General features: G+C 51.8%; 7 protein-coding genes across 7 annotated transcripts; 4 read left to right on the top strand and 3 right to left on the bottom strand.

The window, feature by feature from the left end:
* Positions 1-330: 330 nt before the first annotated feature.
* Positions 331-2,434, top strand: N7477_005567 (transient receptor potential ion channel family protein; the record flags this gene model as incomplete). The annotated part of the gene is made up of 2 exons (XM_056967230.1): positions 331-628; positions 690-2,434. 2 exons carry the CDS (start codon positions 331-333, stop codon positions 2,432-2,434), a joined length of 2,043 nt encoding a protein of 680 aa, XP_056821984.1.
* A 721-nt stretch (positions 2,435-3,155) lies between these two features.
* N7477_005566 (RNA-binding protein) lies at positions 3,156-6,101 on the bottom strand (the record flags this gene model as incomplete). The annotated part of the gene is made up of 7 exons (XM_056967229.1): positions 3,156-3,295; positions 3,348-3,451; positions 3,513-4,369; positions 4,427-4,590; positions 4,644-4,684; positions 5,718-5,996; positions 6,058-6,101. The coding sequence occupies 7 exons, from the start codon at positions 6,099-6,101 to the stop codon at positions 3,156-3,158; spliced, it is 1,629 nt and encodes a 542-aa protein (XP_056821983.1).
* A 379-nt stretch (positions 6,102-6,480) lies between these two features.
* Positions 6,481-6,882, top strand: N7477_005565 (uncharacterized protein; the record flags this gene model as incomplete). The annotated part of the gene is made up of 3 exons (XM_056967228.1): positions 6,481-6,504; positions 6,567-6,652; positions 6,711-6,882. The coding sequence occupies 3 exons, from the start codon at positions 6,481-6,483 to the stop codon at positions 6,880-6,882; spliced, it is 282 nt and encodes a 93-aa protein (XP_056821982.1).
* A 123-nt stretch (positions 6,883-7,005) lies between these two features.
* Positions 7,006-8,699, top strand: N7477_005564 (GTPase-activating protein GYP1; the record flags this gene model as incomplete). The annotated part of the gene is made up of 4 exons (XM_056967227.1): positions 7,006-7,393; positions 7,452-8,335; positions 8,389-8,481; positions 8,538-8,699. 4 exons carry the CDS (start codon positions 7,006-7,008, stop codon positions 8,697-8,699), a joined length of 1,527 nt encoding a protein of 508 aa, XP_056821981.1.
* An 81-nt stretch (positions 8,700-8,780) lies between these two features.
* N7477_005563 (dimethyladenosine transferase) lies at positions 8,781-10,077 on the bottom strand (the record flags this gene model as incomplete). The annotated part of the gene is made up of 4 exons (XM_056967226.1): positions 8,781-9,453; positions 9,509-9,573; positions 9,625-9,880; positions 9,941-10,077. 4 exons carry the CDS (start codon positions 10,075-10,077, stop codon positions 8,781-8,783), a joined length of 1,131 nt encoding a protein of 376 aa, XP_056821980.1.
* Positions 10,078-10,254: 177 nt separating this feature from the next.
* On the top strand, positions 10,255-13,218 carry N7477_005562 (U4/U6-U5 snRNP complex subunit PRP6; the record flags this gene model as incomplete). The annotated part of the gene is made up of 3 exons (XM_056967225.1): positions 10,255-10,634; positions 10,744-11,939; positions 12,086-13,218. The coding sequence occupies 3 exons, from the start codon at positions 10,255-10,257 to the stop codon at positions 13,216-13,218; spliced, it is 2,709 nt and encodes a 902-aa protein (XP_056821979.1).
* A 502-nt stretch (positions 13,219-13,720) lies between these two features.
* On the bottom strand, positions 13,721-18,890 carry N7477_005561 (Transcriptional coactivator SAGA-type complex Ada1/Tada1; the record flags this gene model as incomplete). The annotated part of the gene is made up of 10 exons (XM_056967224.1): positions 13,721-14,385; positions 14,485-14,593; positions 14,650-14,924; positions 15,041-15,301; positions 15,536-15,610; positions 15,660-15,821; positions 15,876-16,952; positions 17,008-17,398; positions 17,456-18,784; positions 18,840-18,890. 10 exons carry the CDS (start codon positions 18,888-18,890, stop codon positions 13,721-13,723), a joined length of 4,395 nt encoding a protein of 1,464 aa, XP_056821978.1.
* Positions 18,891-18,964: the final 74 nt, after the last annotated feature.

The following is an 18,964-nucleotide window of genomic DNA, read 5'->3' as shown; positions in this document are numbered from 1 at the left end:
CTTTCTCGGGACATTGCGACTGGGAACTGGGATTGGAACTCGAACTCGAACCGCAATTCGATTTTTGGGGACTCCTAGGACTCTGGCCCTCTGCGACCCGTTCCATCTCTCACTCGTTACTGTTGTCCGTCTCATTCTTTGCTTTATACCACTCTCCTTAGCATTCGCGACATTAGCTCTCAAGTTTCTCCTTTTCTCCCCACAGGTTGATCCTGTGAGCTCACGCGTTGATTTTTTACTCCCTGTCTTTCTCTTCGGCTCAAAACGCCCCGTTCCATCCGCCGTTAATGTTCCTCCGCCCAATTCATCGCAATTAGTGCCCGGCTGAAAATGCGAAAGTTCATCGGAGCCCTCCTGGGCCTGGTATTCATGCCCCAGGTGCTAGCGGGCGACACCCTGAGCACCGACGGCTTCGATTTGTGCATGACCGACTCCGCCATCACCGTCACCGATCTAGATGTCACCTACACTCGTTCAACTCAAGAAGTGGTCTTCGATTTGGCTGGTACCAACTCAAAGGAACAGAATGTCATCGCCACCTTGAAGGTGACCGCTTATGGCAATACAATCTACACGAAGACTTTCAACCCATGTGGTAGCGAGATCCATGTGGCTAAGTTGTGCCCAGGTAAGTGTGCCCTGCGACGCTTCGTGCTGTCCATCCATCCAGCTGACCTGACGCGCATTAGTCCCCTCGGGCTCCTTTTCCGCCCAAGGAAGTATGACGGTACCTGCTACATACGCCTCGGAGATTCCTTCAATCGCATTCGCTATCCCGGATCTGGATGGACAGGCCACGCTGACCCTGAAGTCCACCAGCACCGAAGAGGACGTGGCATGTGTCGAGTCCGAGCTATCTAATGGAAGGTCCACCAGCCTCAAAGCTGTCAGCTGGGCCTCGGCTGGCATCGCGGCCGGTGCTCTGGCTCTGAGTGGCATTTCCGCACTCGGTGCGGCTGGGCATCCCGGCGCTAGCCCTTCTAGCCCGGGCTTTGGTGATGTGATGGGCTGGTTCCATAGCATGGCTACCAATGGCATGTTGAGTGTCAGCTACCCTACCGTCTATAGGAGTTTCTGCAAGAACTTCGTCTGGAGCACTGGCTTGGTCTCCTGGAAAAACATGCAGGAATCGATCGATTCCTTCCGGGAAGCTACCGGTGGCAATCTGACCCATGATAGTTATGCTTACCTGACCAGCTTGAGTCGCTCATCGTCAAATAGCAGCTCGACCAAGCGAAGTGTGGAATTGATGCGCCGTTCAATCAACCTTCTGTCCCGCTCCGATTCGAACAGCACCTCATCCAGTGATTTTGAGTCGAAAGCCAAGACGGTCATGGACGAGGTTATGATCCCTTCCGCCAATGTCTTCATGACCGTTCTCTTGGTCTTCGCAATTGTCGTCGCCGTCGTGGTTGTCGGCATTCTTCTCCTGAAGATTATATTAGAGGCGTGGGCATTATACGGCAACTTCCCCAAGAAGTTGACAAACTTCCGAAACGACTACTGGGGTATCATGGCTCGGACCATTACCAACATGATTCTCGTTCTGTACAGTATCTGGGTGCTGTATTGTATCTACCAGCTAAAGAACGGTGATTCATGGGCAGCCAAGCTGTTGGCGGCCGTCACTCTGGTTGTCTTCACGGGCGTCTTGGCCTTCTTTGGATGGCGCATCTTCTATATGGCCCGCAAGTATAAGAAGGCCGAGGGTGATACCACTTCTCTCTTTGACAACAAGGACACCTGGCGTAAGTATAGTCTGTTTTATGACTCCTACAAGAAAGACTTCTGGTGGCTGTTCGTGCCCATCATCGTATATGCTCTGGCCAAGGGTTGTATCATTGCTGGTGCTGAAGGCCACGGCATGGCGCAAACTATCGGTCAGCTAATTGTTGAGATACTTCTGCTCTGTCTTCTTGCTTGGAACCGCCCCTACGCCCGGAAATCATCTATGGGAATCAACATCACCATTCAAATCGTGCGAGTCCTTTCCATCGTCTGCATTCTGGTCTTTGTGGAGGAACTTGGACTCTCGCAAACCACCAAGACCGTGACTGGCATCGTCCTCATCGTGGTCCAGTCCACTTTGACCGGCGTGCTTGCAATTCTCATTGCGGTCAACGCCATCATCACCTGCGTCCGTGAGAACCCTCACGCCAAGCGCAAGAGGGAAGCCGAAAAGAACAACCGAGACCTTGATGATCTCACCCCCTTGGATGCTCGCGAGTCTCTCCTGATCGAGCACCCGCAAAAGAGAGACTTTACCGAGATGAGCAAGTTCAACTTCACCGGTCCATACGAACCATATCGGGATATGCCTCACCGATCCGACTCAATCGGCAGCTTGAGCCATCACTCTGGACATGATGGTCGCCACAGCCCGCCACTTGAGGGCCGTCAACCGACCAAGCCGGGCTACGGCATGGCGTATTAGAGCGTCATCAATTTCACGACGTTGCCCTTTACAATTTACATTCTTCCCTATATTCCCCACGGGACACCGGTGCTATTGCCGGCTACATTCTTCTGTCTCAATTTTGTTTAGCGTATCTGAATGGCGGACTTGAATGCCTTTTTGAAATTGGTTATATAACCCCTCCCCCCCCTTCTCTCTCTCTCTGTATCTCTACACTCAGCCTTTCCTACTCATTCTGCCCCCTACACACCGACCTTCTTTTTTTCTTAGCGACTTCTGCCTTGTTTGAGATTTCCTGAAAAGACGTGATTTTTTACAAGTGATAGATCTTGGCTTCGAAGCAAATTATTCTGTATTCTGATTCCCTAGTATATCATCAAGTTGTCACACCTTGTTGACTATTCAAATTGTCTGGTAGGAAAGAGGGCTCGCTAGTTATAGAGACTAGACAGACCTTGACCTGCTGTGCACGTAAATGCTCTTTTAATGAAATTGTCATTGAAGAACTGAAGGGGAACAGAATTGACGATAACTAACACGTTCTTTCTGTCTGCCAACGGTCGATCAATTCCCTTAAACCCCTAAAAGCCGAACCCATAAGTCTCGCCTGTCCATGATGAGAAGTGACCAAACAAACGCAGGAACCATCGACGGGTTGGAATTTTTTTCTTCAAATAAAAAGGGACCATCCACAGGCAGAAGGAGAGAAGAAAAGAAAAAATTTCTCCCACTCCACCGTCTAACGAGAGTAGGGATGGAAACCACGGTGTTGTCCACCGCCACGGCCACCACGATAGTTTGCTCCAGGCTTGCCGGCATTACGGGGGCCTGTGGGCGCGTTGGCTGGAGCGGCGCTGGGCTGGGGCGTTGATCCCGATTCTATTTCGAAAGTTAGCTTACATCTGCGATCATGGCATATCGGATCACATACCATGTCCCATGCTTCCGCCGCGAGTCATACCTTGGGGTCCAGTAGGAATATTAGGCTGCGGAACTTCGTCATACATGCCCTCCCATGATGTAGGCCCCCCCCTGCTGGTAGGGCGAGAAACCACGGTTGTCCATAGCGGCACGGCGAACCTGTTGCTGCTCATACTTCTGCTGCTCGAAAGCGATCTGTTCCTGGGCATTGTAGCCAGGCCCGCCGGGGGCATTGGCACCGGCAGCACTGGCAGACTGGCGGTTGTAGTTGGCTCCAGGACCAGGACTAGCACCGCCGCTGTTACCTCCTTGAGCAGGATTTTGCATCTGCTGCATCATAGCCGGGGTCATCATGTTCTGCATGTTCTGCATGTTCTGCTGGGAGCCGGGGCTCTGGGGGTTTGGGCTCATGCCGTCCTGTTGCTGGTTGCCGGCGCCCATTTGCTGCTGCTTCATCTGCATTTGCTGCATCTGTTGCATTTGCTGCATCATAGCAGGGTTCATACCGCCCTGCATCATGGCGGGGTTCATGCCACCTTGACCCGAGGCTGCGGCGACGGCCATCTGTTGCTGCATCATGGCGAAGTATTGCTGCATGCGCTGCCAGTACTGGGCCATCATTTGAGGAGTCATGCCGCCAGCCATGCCTTGCTGACCTCCCTGCTGTTGGGCGTTGTCTGCATGGTTCATGTCACGGAAGTTATCCCGGCCACCACCACGGCGGCCTCCTCGATCCTCATCTCGCAGGTTGCCGCGAGGCTGGGCCTTCTTCACCTCGATAGGTTTGCCCAAGATCTCAAGTGGCCGAGAGAGGGCATTCTCGACGGCGGCTTCGCTGTCGAAAGTCACGAAGCCGAATCCCCGGGGACGTCCAGTATCCTTGTCAATCATGAGGGTCGCATCGATGACGCGGCCGAACTGCATGAAGAACTGCTTGAAGTCCTGTTCAGTCGCCTCTTGGCTGACACCGCCGACAAAGATCTTGCTAGTCTTCTCCTGTTCATCGCGAGGAATGGCACGTTTAGGATCGATCTTAGTATTTTAGTCAGCTGATGATTCGACTTCTTTTCTCACCCTCGCGCAACTTACAATCTTGCCATCCAGGTAGTGCTCCTTCACCATCACTGTGTTCACGGTCTTGGGGTCCCGGAAAGTCAGGAAACCAAAACCACGCGAACGGCCAGTGGCGCTGTCGCGCATGACAGTGCACTCTTGAACATCGCCGAATTGAGAAAAATAGTCCCGTAGAGATTCTATGCATCTGTTAGACCTAAGGCCAAGTGTCTCCAATGGTCCGTGTACATACGATCTGTTGTCTCCCAATTCAAGCCACCGATAAACATTTTCCTATCCAACGAGATTAGCCTCAAACAAAGTCCATATAACGCCAAATAAGATGGCAAGGACCGCATAAAAACAAGAAAGAACAAGGTTGGAACATGATGGTGAGGGCAAAACGTGGGTGTTCTGGCTATGAAGCTGGTGGCGCTAAGCTGCGATTCACGAATACAGCTAGATGCTGAACTGTCCGGAGCCCATGCTCTTGAAGGGCGAGATATGGTATGGCGGTGGTGTACTGTGACAACATAGCGTCTCCTTGTCCAAGTCCAGCAACAGCTCATTTGGTTTACATGAGCTTTGGTCTGAGAGCCGACCATAATTCACGTTGCGGGCTTCATTTTCGGATGACGCAGGCGCGATAGAGGATGCAGCAAGAAGTTCAGGCGAAATAAGTGAATTGTCACTGTCTGACTGTCTCTGTCCCCGCAACGGGGAGAACCCCTGTCTAACAGGGTCCCAAGCTAGATAGCGATGGCTTGATAACCTCCCAGACAGCGTTGCTACTTCTTGCTCTGCTCTATCAACGTATATCGACAAGAAGCTATATAGTATCCGCTGTACTATATATCGTGGCTCGCAACAGGTTCTGATCTCCTGTCACACTCGTTTGTGGCCGACGCGACCAACTGCCCTTAGCCAAAGGTTCCGCCATGACATCTGCCGAACTCTTCTGTTTCTGATCTTCTTCGCAGCGGGAGCCGCTTGTCACCAGCCCGAGGACTGGACGGTAGCTCCGAGAGGGTTCTGGCAAATTGCTGACAAGGTCGTAAGGATCCCTTGAGTGTATCATATCGAGCGCCTGGTTGCTTATTCGCTTCCCCATAACTCGTGTTGCGTATTTGAGCCAGTGGCCAAGATTCTGTTGTAGTGTCGCGTAGATATACAATCGCAGAGGATACTGGAATCCCCAGTCTAACCACCACCATCCATGTCGCCGTGAATAGCAGCTGACAGCCCTGACCAGTAAAGCCTGACAAGGTAGACACCGAAAATCGGCAAACACAAATAAACGTAAAATACAAGGGCATATCGCACTTACCCGTCTTCCTTGATTCCTGTTCCATGATTGTCGTTGTCTGCGGGAGCTGCTGCGGGAGTGGAGGAGGCATCATCTTGACCATGCCCGTTCTGATAACCCATGCCATAACTCATCTGGGGAGGAGCTTGCGATGGGTATGAATTGTCGTGCGAGTCCTCGTAGCTTTGGATGGGCGCATCCGCGGTGGGCTGTGCAGGGATTGCTGAAGCCGCGGAGTCGACAGGCTTTGCGGCCTCTACCGCAGAAGTTGCGCGATTGGTAGATTCGTCGGCGTCATAGCTATGCGATCGTAGTTGTTAGCCTAGACTATCGTTCGAGCAGAATTGAGCAAGGGACGTACAGATCAGCGAAGAGATCCTCTTCAAGTTCCCCCGACTCAGCCATGATGCTGAGCAATTCGTTACACGGATGAGATGGAAATGGGAAGTAATTACTCAGGACCGAGATCTGAAAGATGCAGAAGCTCGAGGGTCGGAACGTTCGTGGGCGAGGGAAGAAATGAAGGGAGAAAAGCGGAGGAGGACCTGTGGCTTACATACGCACGGGTCAGATCACCGAGCTTCTGCATTAAACCGACGATTGAAGTATATTCAACATCCCCTCCATCGGCACAGTTCCTCGGGATTGTGATTCGCTTTTAAGTACTACGGCGACATGCATGACTGAGTTCGAGGTGTCCCCATTGCTATAGGGCCCCGGAGGAGCGAACACCGCATCACTGCAAGGCCGCCCCGCACTCGACACTTGTGAGGGTCAGTCCACCATGACGAACAAAAAGGGGCAGCAAGTAAGCTTCTTGCAGACTACGGGGGCATATTTTAGTGATATCTGAGCTAACCTTTGACCCAGGAAATGGTCCAGGTCGGTCAGTATAACCACTTCGCAGCTTCCTTGCAGTTTATAGCTAATCCAGGTACGGTGCTAGACAATTCCGAGTAAGTGCAAGATATGCCCTACCTATGCACCATGCATTGCAACTGACAACCACGAAAGACGCGCAGAATCTCCATTTTGGGCCGGACGAAAGGTATCCCTGAATCAGTCTCAGTCTCAGTCCAAGGGCTACAGCCAGAACACCGTGGTGGGCGCTTCATACTCCCACGCCAATATTCTACAGTACGCTATCCCATCAAACAGCGGGCTGGGCCAATTCCCTTCTGGTTGATTTATACTAATAGGTGTTTTGTCGAGAAGAAGTGCGTCATCCGGCCCACGCCCTAGAACTCCACCCCGGTCGTCCTCGAGCAATGCCCATACCCCGCATCGCAAATAACTCATCGGTCTGGAAATGTGGTCGCATCTCCCCCCTCGTGAAAAGCCGTACTTAGGGATCATGAATCAAGGCGTGGACGAGTGGAGTCGTGACCCAACCCACGAAGACGATGATGATGACGATGACGATGAGATTGTTTACGACGACGACGAAGATGAATTTGGACTTCCAAGTCTTGCCAGTATGAGGAGGAAGAGATCAGGCCCTATAAAGGCCGGAAGTATTAATTCCAGCGGCTCGATAGGAGGAAATCCTTCCTCTCTAGGGTTCAGCCTTGCGGCCAACAACAGACAACGAGCGAATAGCTCAGATATTGCCGAGGAACGCGGCGCTCCCATGTACCCTACAGCACGAAAGGGGGAAGGAAAGATCCTTCGGCCCCAGTACAAAGATATTCTGCAAGGTAGGTATCCGATGCTATCGAACGAACCGGGCCGCGGACATGCTAACAGTGTGCCTAGATCCTGCAAATGCTTTGAATTTGATCAACCACACTGCGCCGCCGACTAATGCTACACCTAAGGAAAGGGATATGCATTCGAGCCGTATATCACGAATTAACAAATTCAAGCGTATTTTGCAGGCAAGCACGGTATCTATCACTGAACTGCGAGACCTTGCATGGTCTGGTATTCCAGAAGAGGTTCGACCGATGACCTGGCAGCTTCTACTTGGCTATCTACCCACCAATAGTGAGCGACGTATATCGACACTTGAGAGAAAGCGCAAGGAGTATCTTGACGGAGTACGGCAGGCCTTCGAACGAGGCAGCGGAGCGGCAGCGGCAAATCCTCCTTCTTCGAGCACAGGCCGTGGACGAGGTCTGGACGAAGCAGTATGGCACCAGATCAGCATAGATGTCCCTCGAACAAGTCCTCATCTTCCACTCTACGGCTATGAAGCTACACAGCGTTCTCTTGAGCGCATCTTGTATGTGTGGGCCATCCGACACCCTGCCAGTGGTTATGTGCAAGGCATCAACGATTTGGTAACACCTTTCTTCCAAGTTTTCCTGGGCGTCTACATCACCAATCTGAATGTTGAAGAAGGTATGGACCCAGGCCAGCTTCCCCGGAGCGTACTGGATGCAGTGGAAGCCGATACTTTCTGGTGTATAACGAAGCTTCTTGATGGCATTCAAGATAACTACATCTATGCTCAGCCTGGCATTCACCGGCAGGTTCGAGCACTGCGAGATTTGACTGTACGCATTGACTCTGCTCTAGCCAAACATCTCGAGCAAGAGGGCGTGGAGTTCATGCAATTTAGCTTCCGATGGATGAATTGTTTGCTCATGCGGGAAATGAATATCAAGAACACAATACGCATGTGGGATACGTACATGGTATGTCCCTAGCTGCAGGCTTTACCTTGAATTGACACTAACAAAAATTTCAGGCCGAGGAGCAGGGCTTCTCACGCTTTCATCTGTACGTCTGTGCTGCATTCTTGGTCAAATGGACGGATCAGCTCCTGAAGATGGATTTCCAGGTATGTGTTTCCCGCACCTTAAAATGATGCAGATATCAAAATTGACTTGTACACAGGAAATCATGATGTTCCTCCAAGCATTGCCCACGAAGGACTGGACTGAGAAAGATATCGAGCTCTTGCTGAGTGAAGCGTTTATCTGGCAGAGCCTATTCCAGGACTCCGCTGCGCACCTCCGCGCTGCCGGTGAACCGCCTGAAAATGGTATCTTTTATTGATAGTAATCATAATTCATCATTCAAATCCGGACTCCAATCTCTAGTTAATCGTTGGCGCCCCCGGAAGAGCCATAGGCTCGATCAGCTGAAATGGATTCCCTTTTGGTTGAAAGCCCAGAGCAACTTCAAGAAATCGTTCTCGTCGCACATCCTCGCACGTCTATCGGCAAGGCCAGTCTCATCCTCGAGAACCGAGCGCACTTTCTCTCGCACCAACTCTGCCACCTTTCCGCGCTTCTTGCGCGAGGGCTTACTCAAGAGTGCCTGCTGAAGATGGCTATTCGTCTCTTCCTTGAAGAAATCGGGGACGTCATCATCATCCATATCCATGAGCTCATCAGCGACCTCCTCGGCAGCTTCTTCCTGACCCATATCCATCGCATCGCCATCGGCATCTCCGATCGGGCCGTCCTCAACGGGAATATCGTTTTGGGCACACCAAGTGCGGTAGTTCGATTCGAGAATGTTCATGATGGTGGGAGTTCCGATGAAGCTGGCGCGCAGGGTCTTGTTCTTACGCACGAACGCAATGCGCAAAAGACCATCCCACTCCTCATAATTGATTTGCGGCCTCGGGACCTTCGGGACCATACGGATAACGCTCGACTCGACCAGGGGCGGGGGCTTGAAGTTGTTCTTGCCGACCTTCATGATGTGATCAATCTTCGCCCACATCTGGGCGTTGACGGACAAACGACTGTATAGCTTATCACCTGGTTTGGCGAATAAACGCAAAGCGAATTCACGCTGGAACCTATAGGTAATTGCATGTTAGTACACTACGAATTCATAAGAGTCGAGAAACATACATGAGAATACAAGTCCTAGGTGCGGGCAGAGTAGCCAGGAGCTTGAAAGTGAGAGGTGAGGAGATCTAAAAAGAGTTAGGAAAGTGTATACCGTAGATGAGACTGGTGGCACATACTTGATAGGGCGTGTTGCTAATGCAAACATCGAAGTATGGAAGCTCGGTCTTCATAACATCCCCGAGGATAACTTCCAGGCGCTTTTGGGCTGGAGTGCCTTGGAAACGCTTGGTGACTTCAGCAGCCATTCGAGGATCCAATTCCACCGCTATAGTTTTCTTGGCCTTCTCCAGAATCTTCGCTGTCAAGTTTCCAGTACCGGGACCAATTTCGAGAACCACATCACTCTGCTTGAGGTCGGCCTTGAGGACAATTCTTCATGACGGTCAGCTGTGGTTCGATGTTCATTTGATTTTTGGCGAAAAGAGTACGCACTGCTCGGCGATACCGGGGTTTTTCAAGACGTGCTGGCCGATGTCTGTGTTCATCTTGAAGATGCTGTGGGCAGCTTTGGTTTTTGCCATGGCATCTGAGTGCGCGCTGTTGCGCTTCTGAGGCTTCACTTTTGGCATATTGCAATCGGTCAAACGACGCTTTGCGACAGATGTCTCTGATAGCAAAGCAAAGGTAAACGCCGGCGTCACTGTGGGCAACTTTTTTTTCCGCGATAAGATTGTCGGACTCGGATCTACTTTTCTACGAGGTCCGCCCATTCACTCTCCCAAACTCATACAACGAGATGCCCCATCATGGCGTCCGGACGCAAGGATTTTCTTAGCCAGCAGGCACCGGAGAACTATGTCGCTGGTCTGGGCCGTGGTGCGACAGGTTTCACCACGCGCTCTGACCTGGGACCTGCGCGCGAAGGCCCGACACCTGAACAGATCCAGGCTGCGTTAACGAAACGAGCTGCCGCGCTCGGAGCTGCTGCGCCCACTGCTTACGGAGATAAGTCGCGTGAGAAGGGAGGAAAAGAAGAAAAGGAAGAAGAGGACGATGAACGTTTCCAGGATCCCGACAATGAGACCGGTCTGTTTGCCTACGGGCAATTCGACCAGGAGGACGATGAGGCGGATCGCATCTACCAAGAGGTAGACGAAAAGATGGACAGACGCCGGAAACTTCGAAGGTTAGTACTTTTCTCTTTGCGCAATCCTTTTCCAGGAGATTTCTTGTTCATCGGGCCAAGCCCCGGTTGTTTGGACAGAATACCGACGTGAATCCTTCGCCACCTACAGGGAAGCCCGAGAGCAACAAGAACGCGAAGACTACGAACGAAAAAATCCAAAGATTCAACAGCAATTTGCCGATTTGAAGCGCTCCCTCGCAGCGGTGTCCGAGGACGACTGGGCCAACCTTCCCGAAGTTGGTGACTTGACGGGCAAGAACAGACGAGAGAAACAGAACAGTCGTCAGAGGTTCTACGCCGTGCCGGACAGTGTCATTGCAGGTGCCCGGGACTCAGCACAGTTCGACACAACCGTTGCCGACGACGGTGGTGCGGCCGATGGAGATGCAGATGGCACTATGACAAACTTTGCAGATATCGGTGCTGCGCGTGACAAGGTGCTGAAAGTCAGATTAGACCAGGCTGCGCTCGGATCAACCGCAGAGGTCTCGGGGAGTGCCACCAGTATCGATCCCAAGGGTTATCTCACTAGTCTGACCAAATCGGAAGCCAAGGCCGGAGAGGTCGAGGTGGGCGATATCAAGCGAGTTCGAGTCTTGCTGGAATCCGTCACCAAAACAAACCCCAAACATGCCCCCGGGTGGATTGCTCTTGCGCGTCTTGAGGAGCTTGCAGGCCGAATTGTTGCAGCCAGAAATATCATCGCTAAAGGATGCGAGCTTTGCCCGAAGAGCGAAGATGCATGGATGGAGAATATCCGTCTGAACGAAGGCCACAACGCAAAGGTTATTGCGGCGAATGCTATCAAGAATAACGATCGCTCTACGGGACTCTGGATCGAGGCCATGAAATTGGAAACAGATTCACGGGCCAAGAAGAACGTGCTTAGGCAAGCTATTCTGCACATTCCTCAATCAGTTCAAATCTGGAAAGAAGCTGTCAATTTGGAAGAAGACCCCGCTGATGCACGCCTTTTGCTGGCAAAGGCTGTGGAGATGATTCCTTTGTCTGTGGAGTTATGGTTGGCTCTTGCTCGACTTGAGACACCCGAAAATGCTCAAAAGGTCTTGAACGCCGCACGCAAGGCCGTTCCCACCAGTCATGAAATTTGGATTGCTGCTGCTCGTCTTCAAGAACAGATGGGTACCTTTGAGAAGGTCAATGTTATGAAGCGTGCCGTCCAGTCCCTCGCCAGAGAGAACGCTATGTTGAAGCGGGAGGAATGGATTGAAGAGGCTCAGCGATGCGAGGAAGAAGGCGCCATCCTCACCTGTGGCGGTATCATTCGAGAGACGTTAGGATGGGGTCTGGATGAAGACGATGACCGGAAAGACATTTGGATGGAAGATGCAAAGTCTAGCATTGCCCGGGGCAAATACGAGACTGCTCGCGCCATCTATGCATATGCCTACGAGTCTTTGTCAATCGCCGATCCATTTGGCTTGCTGCAGCCGACCTGGAGCGAAACCATGGCGACAAGGAAGCTCTCTGGCAAGTTCTTGAGAAAGCCGTTGAAGCATGCCCTCAGAGCGAGGAGCTTTGGTTGCAACTCGCAAAGGAGAAATGGCAGTCTGGTGAAATCGACGATGCCCGACGAGTCCTCGGCCGTGCCTTCAACCAGAACCCTAACAACGAAGATATCTGGCTTGCTGCCGTCAAGCTCGAGGCAGATGCCCAACAGACCGACCAGGCACGAGAACTACTGGCTACTGCTCGTCGTGAAGCCGGCACGGATCGCGTGTGGGTCAAGAGTGTTGCTTTTGAGCGGCAGTTGGGCAATGTCGACGACGCATTGGATCTCGTCAACCAGGGTCTCCAGCTGTATCCCAAGGCAGACAAGCTCTGGATGATGAAGGGCCAAATTTACGAGGCTCAAAATAAGTTCCCACAGGCCCGCGAGGCTTACGGAACCGGCACCAGAGCTTGCCCCAAGTCCGTCCCGCTTTGGCTGTTGGCATCTCGATTGGAAGAGAAGGCAGGTGCCGTCGTTCGTGCACGCTCCGTTCTTGACCGAGCTCGTCTTGCGGTCCCCAAGAGCGCTGAACTCTGGACAGAAAGTGTGCGTGTGGAACGTCGCGCAAACAACATCGCTCAGGCCAAGGTATTGATGGCGCGGGCTTTGCAGGAGGCTCCTGCATCCGGGTTGCTCTGGAGCGAGAGTATCTGGCACCTCGAGCCGCGGGCTCAGCGCAAGGCTCGTAGCTTGGAGGCGATTAAGAAGGTGGACAACGATCCGATTTTATTTATCACGGTGGCACGCATCTTCTGGGGCGAGCGTCGACTAGAGAAGGCAATGACCTGGTTCGAAAAGGCGATCGTCTCGGACAGCGATTACGGGGATGGCTGGGCTTGGTACTACAAGTTCCTTTTGCAGCACGGAACAGAGGTTCGTCACTTGTTCAATCGCAATTATGAGGCGTTTGCTAACACTCTTGTCCAGGAAAAACGATCCGACGTTATTACCAAGTGCATTTCAATGGAGCCCAGGCACGGCGAGGTCTGGCAGTCTGTGGCTAAGGACCCGGCCAACGCGCACAAGTCCACGGAGGAGATCTTGAAGCTCGTTGCAAATATTATTAACTAAGATATCACGATCTACTACCATGAAGAGGCGTTATCTGGATATGATCAATTCAATGTCTTTCCACCAGACCAGGGCCATAGCTTTCCAATAATTCACTTCAGTATTTAAGAACTAAGAGAGGAAAGTCTGAGATAAAAAAGTCAAATTCATGGGTATCGAACAAGCTTGACCTCTCCTCGCCCGGTAGAGATCATAGCCATCGGTTCTGCTTTTTCGGCTTGCAAAACATTTACCTTGTTGCACCTTGTCTGTGAGTAGATACTGTACATTGTAGGGCTCGACAAAGCTCCGAAATAAGTAAAGAATCTTGAAAGTATTCGAGACACGGCCGCCATAGCAAACCTTCCGAAAAAAAAATGAACTCCAGAACCATATGCATGAAAAGCCGGAATCCCAGACGCCGTGATCCTCCCACCCGAGACCGAGAAATCAGGAAACCAAGTAGGAAATGAGAATGCAGTTTGACAGTATCAAACGGGAACAAAAAAGGGGGTATCAAAGTTCACGCAGCCATCGACAGGCACTCATCGAGTAGAGAACCTAACTGTTCACGATCAGCAGCCCCGCCTCCTTCCCAATCTGATAGAGAATCATCGATCTCGTCCAGGTCCATTTCATCTTCAGCGGTCTTGATTTCACGCGGTTCGCCAACGCTGTTCTCCAGGCGATCTTGCTTTTCCGTTTCAAGTTCATCTTCAAAGTATCCACCCGCGATTTGATCTATGATCAAGGGCATATGACCAAGGACACTGCCACTGAGCTCCAGGGTGAGTCGTAGATCCCTGACTCCAAGTGGTCTTCGAATTCTGGCCTCTCTGGCCTCGACAGGGAGCAAACCAGTTGCGGTATCCTTTGCAATCTCACCACGGGTGTATGCAAGCTCTTCTCGTTCAAGTTGTTCTCGGTATTTCCGCATCATCATTCCATTGATCGTGCCTGACGGACCATTGGATCTGGTGCGAGAGAACACTGAGGACAATACCTCCTTCACAAATGTTTCCGTTGCAATTGCCATAAACTCGGCGCACGGCAGACCGGCGCCACTAGGTAAAGATTCTTCGTAACACATAGGCACCATGCGAGCATGAATAGACTCGGCATCAGGGAACTCGCCCGTCTCTGCAGCGAGGGGCTGCGCATATCGTTTTCGAATTTCCAATTCCCAGTCTGTAAAAATTCGAGGTTAGATGGTCCTTGGGGTTGAGCGGAGGCGCGCGATAGAGTATCGCTGTCCGAGTGTGCGCCTCAAAGGTGACGGTATCTTACTGGTCTTATTTAATCCACCTGCACTCGCGGGGACCTGGCTTGGAAGCTTGATCTGTTTAGCAAGGTGGTATTCCTCCAGTTCGGTGGATGCCGCGTCGTTGGGATCGCGCTGCCGAGCATAAGTATCTTTGTTCATTATTCAAAACCACAATGGCCATTACATACCTCTGGGATCCCCTTGATTCGTCTACGGTCCCTCGGAGGCAGCTGCATCACCTCCGTTTTCAGTCTCTGCTCCGCAGCATCGCCCGAAATCGGCTTCGACACCGTCGAAGGCTTGTCGTTCGCCGAGACCCAGGTTGCGACGCCATGATCGGGAAGGTCGCGAGTGAGATTTCCAATAATCGCACAGACAAAGTTATTATGGAGATGTTCGGTTTTAGGATCGGCGCATATTACGTGGTCGACTCGCGACGCGTACTCGTTCTGATTGTAGTGTCCTAGAATCGGCAGGAGGTCAGGAAGTCAGCTCGGAAGTCAATTCGTCGCGATCGGCCGTTATTAGAGCCGGGAAATACACGAAATGGCAGGAGATCGCATGCGCAGCGACACATACCTAGTAAGAAAAAGGCTGTAGCCTCCTTGTACTCAGCCCACTTGTCTCCGATGGCGGCCTTCAAATCGGTATAGGCATGCTCCAGATCGAGTCGCGGAACCGAGATCAGAGCTCTGGAAGACTTTTGTGTCGCCGAGGCATTAGGCGCCGCACCCTTCGCCGGATTTGAGGCCGAGTCAGTCCGACTCAGGGCGGCCGGATCGATCTGCATGGCTGGACTAGGAGCGCGAGGCGTGGCCGAAGGGCGGCAGATGAGAGGAACTACACATCAAGAGAATGTAGAATTCGATCGAGAGAGGTGAAGCTGATGGGGTGATGGAGTGATGATGAAAGAGATGTGGAAGGGAGAGAGGCTGGACTTCCGTAGGCGGGGAAGCAACAGCCGCATCGGGATTCCTGGGTTTTATGATCGATATCAAACCCTCTATAGTTGCATTCATTTTATCCTCAGGAGGACTTAGGATATTTACTATACTAGGTGAACTACATCTTCACTGAGGACTCCGAATAACTGCCCAATTTCTGCGATCATTTCGTTGATCTCCTTCGACAACTGGCCAGTCACCAAGACTAATCTCTCGTCAGCTTAGGCATTCTCCAAGGGAAGAGATAGACTCACTATATGCATACAGTAGCGCGCTGTCTTCGTCCGTCGTTAAAAGCGATGCCTCATGATCTTGGCGGTAGCGATAAATGCGAGCTAAAAGTCTGTCGCGAGCGTGATCTATGCTGGGGAGCACATCGCTCAATGGATATTCAAGTTTCATGGACGACGCCATTACTGTGACTGTATGAGTATGGATTACGAACAAAACAGGGAAAAGCCATCACTGACCGGTCAGCAGATGGCTGATACGAGCAGAAAGCTGTCCTCGTTCTGCAGCAGTGTAACGAAGGAGGGCAATTTCACCCTCGGTGGCGGTTTCGCTCTTCATGAGCTCCAGATTCATCGCATGGAACGCATTCACCATGTCTCGCGTGCGCTGAATGATGGTAGCATACGCATCCTTCGGAAATGCCATCCGCAATTCGAACTCGGAGCTTGCAGCGGCCAGAAGCGACTCCAGACGGGTGAGATACCGCTCGAGTTCGAGCTTCTCTCGAGCACTCATGCACACGACGGATCGGCCGGTCTTTGCCATGGAAGACAACGGATCACGCTTCCACACGAGGCCCATTCGAAGCCAGAGGATACTCAGGCCATCCTTGAGTCTTTCTCGTGCGCTGATGGGCCAGATCAGGCGTGTGATAATGATACCCCAGACACAGCCCGAGAGCACCGCAACGACTCTATGAAGTGCGATTTCCGAGATTATCGGATCCTGACCACCTTCATCCAGGTCACCATCCGCTTCCTTTTGAGCGAGTGAGTAGGCATAAAGTACGGACAGGTTGTACGTGAGCATGATAAAACGGCCCATGGGCCCATTGCCCTTGACAATGGTAATCCATGCTGTCCAGGTAGCCATCAACCAACCCAAGAACGCAAGGCCGAAGACATTCCCGCGGGTGACATACCAGGCTGAAATTGCACAAAGGGCCCCGAGACACGTACCGAGAAACCGAGCATAGCCCGTAGTATTTGAAGCCCCAATCGTCATTGAGCAGACCAGCATGTACGACAGCAGTCCCCATTCACCTCTCCAATGCTGATAAAAAGGGCGAGTGGAAGGCAGAAAAGCAGGCAGGGCGTACAGCGCAGCTCCTGCTCCAACCTTGATCGCGTACCTGGTGTCGTCCCGGCGGAAAACCTTTAGAGATTTCCAAAGTCGATAGCCGAGTCTTTGTTTTACGCTAGCATCTGACGTTAGGTGCAGACGACCCCGAACAGCAGCGGATACCCTGTCGTCGAAGCTGAATGGGCCTGACGAACGTCGTTGCCGGCCGTTCGCAGAGGCGACAAAGAGAGAATCTTGAGAAGTCAGTCGGGTGTAATTTGGAGTAGCTCGAGGACTTAGATTACATACCAGATTGAACAACTTCTTTTTTGTTATTTTGCCAGAATTTCAACCAAGTGTAGGATCGACCGCCAGGTCGTTCCTCGGTCTCGAGCTGCAGCTCATCGAGAATGCACAGTAGCTCGTGAAGCTGCTCTCCAACCTCCATGAGCGAAAAACTGAAATGGCCACAGCTAGCAGAAACCTCTTCAAGATCTGCTTCGGCTTCCTGGTCCTTAAATTTCATTGCTTCGGTCTGCTGGTAAAGAGACTTGAGGGTCTTTGCCCGCGACTCACGGTAAAGCTCAAGAGCACGATCAAGGCTCGTTCTCAGTCGACCGTCAATTGATACCTTGTAATCTGGAGCAGGACCAAATGGGATCTCTCTGAATATCTCCTTCAACGTAAAGGCCAAGGACCGCTGTTGACTGTCAGTTTCTACAGTTTCTCAAAACAAAAAGCTTGGGGTGCTAAATACCATAGACGGACCCAGATGAGAGATAAATATCGTGAAGACGTCAGCGGGAAGGACAGATGTGTTATCGGTTGGGTCTGGATCGCCATCCGGCACTCGAGTGGAACTGCCTTCTGGAGACAGGCCTTCCTCGGGCCGTTCATCGATTGGTTCCAAAAAGGATCCATCATGATACGACCAGGAACGCTCGAGACTTGCAAAATATTCGATTTGATTAGTCTCTGCCCCATCCGAGGAGCCAGACTCGCGAGCAATTGTTTCTCGAATAAGACTGAACTGTAAAGAGGCCGCACTGCGTAGGCCTCCCATATTGTGCGTGATGTCCTGCACCCAGCGAACAAGTTTCTTCTCCAAACGATACTCTCGTTCAGAGCCGGCGGCGTAATGCTCCAGCTTGGCCTCTTTGACCAGCTTGTCAAGTTGGCTGTATGCCATTCGGTGTTTGGTCTCAGCTTCAATGAATTCCGATGATAAGAGTTCCTCCTCAGACCCGCTCAGGAAGCTCTCTGTTATAATGGCTAGCATAATAGCCAATGTATCTGTGGTCGTGACCAAGTTTGCACGCAGTTTCTTCCGCGCGGAAATGGGGAAGATCGAAAAGGACACGAGCAAAGCGATCAACACACCCATGATGACCATCTTCAAGACCTGAAAAATCTTGCTCAAAGAGAGGTCGCCGCTCTGAACAGAACCTTCTTTGGTCAAGATAGTAATCGTTGAAAGCGCCGTGAGCGAACAGGCGACGTTGACAAGGGGATCACCGAGTCGCTGCTTGGTCCAGCCCACAAAACCCAGTCCACCACCGCAAAATACAATGAGTACTAAGGCGTGGCCAGCTATAGACATGTTCAGAGTATCCTGGAACAAGTTCTCAAGCAGCATACTCGTGATGGAAAGGAAGGAAGAATAACAGAATGCGAGTAGCGCGCAGATCAAGGCGCGAAACATACTTCCCTGGGATCTCGCGGGGTGGAAATACACGGTGACCGTAGCCACCATGTGCTTTCCATCTTGATGCCCAAGGAAAGTGGAGATGGCAGGAATAAAAGTCGCAAGCGAGCCTAGAAGATATGCCAACCCGCACTTCAAGATCCCAATACCCGGCTCTGATACAAGGAATTGATGCGTCGACATCCAAAGGTTTCGTGATTGCGTCCATAGCCATGTCAAACCCCCACGTCGTGGCTCGATCTCGCCGGTAAGCAGCCCGCGTCGTTCCTCGCGGTCATTGTCGTCATCGGAGGCCGCGGTTGTTTGTGTGGTGTTCCGCAAGCTCACCAGGCCTTTCAGACGTTGACCGGTTTGTGGGAGAACAAATGTTGCTTGTCGGAGCTATAGCGTCGTCAGCCGGAGTGCTTGCTATCGTGGGAGCTTGGGCCGTACAAACCTTTGGGCGCAAGAAGCGCCGGGAGCTACTCGGAGCTTCCGACGGCGACATTTTCGGTATCGACTCACGTCCAGTTTGAGGTAGCCACTCATGAAAACCCCATAGTGCTTGTCGCCTTCACTTCA

The sequence above is a fragment of the Penicillium maclennaniae genome, assembly GCF_028827695.1.
Source record: "Penicillium maclennaniae strain IBT 15551 chromosome Unknown utg000005l:1.0-2652337.0:1.0-2654196.0, whole genome shotgun sequence".
NCBI classification, from domain to species: Eukaryota; Fungi; Ascomycota; class Eurotiomycetes; order Eurotiales; family Aspergillaceae; genus Penicillium; species Penicillium maclennaniae.
This window is presented reverse-complemented; position numbering and strand designations above follow the sequence as displayed.